This window comes from Egretta garzetta, unplaced genomic scaffold (assembly GCF_000687185.1).
Source record: "Egretta garzetta isolate BGI_Z169 unplaced genomic scaffold, ASM68718v1 scaffold120, whole genome shotgun sequence".
NCBI lineage: Eukaryota > Metazoa > Chordata > Aves > Pelecaniformes > Ardeidae > Egretta > Egretta garzetta.
This window is the reverse complement of record NW_009258270.1, coordinates 1,256,599-1,257,539: the sequence shown is the minus strand read 5'-3', so window position 1 is coordinate 1,257,539 and position 941 is coordinate 1,256,599. Positions and strand designations below refer to the sequence as shown.

General features: G+C 36.5%; 1 protein-coding gene across 1 annotated transcript in view; it reads right to left on the bottom strand.

The window, feature by feature from the left end:
• Window positions 1-699, bottom strand: part of PAFAH1B1 (platelet activating factor acetylhydrolase 1b regulatory subunit 1) — a 20,155-nt gene extending 19,456 nt beyond the window's left edge. Inside the window, exon 1 of the mRNA XM_035889334.1 lies at window positions 488-699. Within this exon, the coding sequence (XP_035745227.1) occupies window positions 488-519 (32 nt within the window). The 5' untranslated portion in view covers window positions 520-699. The remainder of the gene's footprint in view (window positions 1-487) is intronic.
• Between the last annotated feature and the right edge of the window lie 242 nt (window positions 700-941).

Sequence of the window (941 nt, the reverse complement as noted above, 5' to 3'; positions counted from 1 at the left end):
GATTGGGGGGGGGGGTTGGTGGGGCTTTTTTTGTGAGGTGGGTTTTTTATTATTCTGCTTGGGTTTTTGTTGCCTTTTTTTTTCTTCTTTAAATATACTCTTCATTTTAAATACAATTTAAGGAGTTAAGAGAAAGACTGTAATCAGAACGTAGCACATTCTGATCAGACCCTTATCTCTATTCGTGATTAAAATAACAAAAACTTGTCAGATTTTACTCAAGATAAAAGTAGAATTCACAAATCAGTTTGGAGCATATATTGCAGCGTGCTTGCTGCTTACTGTAATCCTTTCATAACTTTGCGACTGAAGTAAAAACAAAATAGAGAATAATAAATTATAGCAAATTTAGTAATAATAATTACTAAATAATGGTACTTGATCAACATGTGAGCAGAGCCATTCTGTAAAATCTATTTGGAAACAAAAGTTAATATTTAAAGTTTAATGAAAATGCGACACAAACTTAAAAATAACCATTCCTTACAGTTCATCTCGTTGCCTTTGTGACAGCACCATTGTGGCTGCAATGTCAGGTTAACGTGATTCAGCAGTGGCTGCCTCCTCAAGATCTAAAGTCTTAGGAACCCTGGATCCACAATTCAGTCTGCCACCGAGTGGCTTAAATCAAAAATGTGTTTCCAGACGCGAAATCCAATGGAAATCCGGAGGCATTCAACACAGAAGATTCAATCCATCTAGAAGGCAGAGAAAGAGTTACCATTAATTTCCTTTAAATAAGCATTCAGTCACTCTGGACTGACATGAAGACTTCTGTACTCAGATTGCAACACCACTCTGGATAGAACAAGCTGACTAAAATTGTAAATGCAATTTTATTTTGATAGTCTGGATTATGCCCTTGTAGCACATCTCCAACCTGGACTGAGTAGCCTGGAGAGACTTGTATGCTTTCTTTAGTTCCCATCTTTCCACCATTA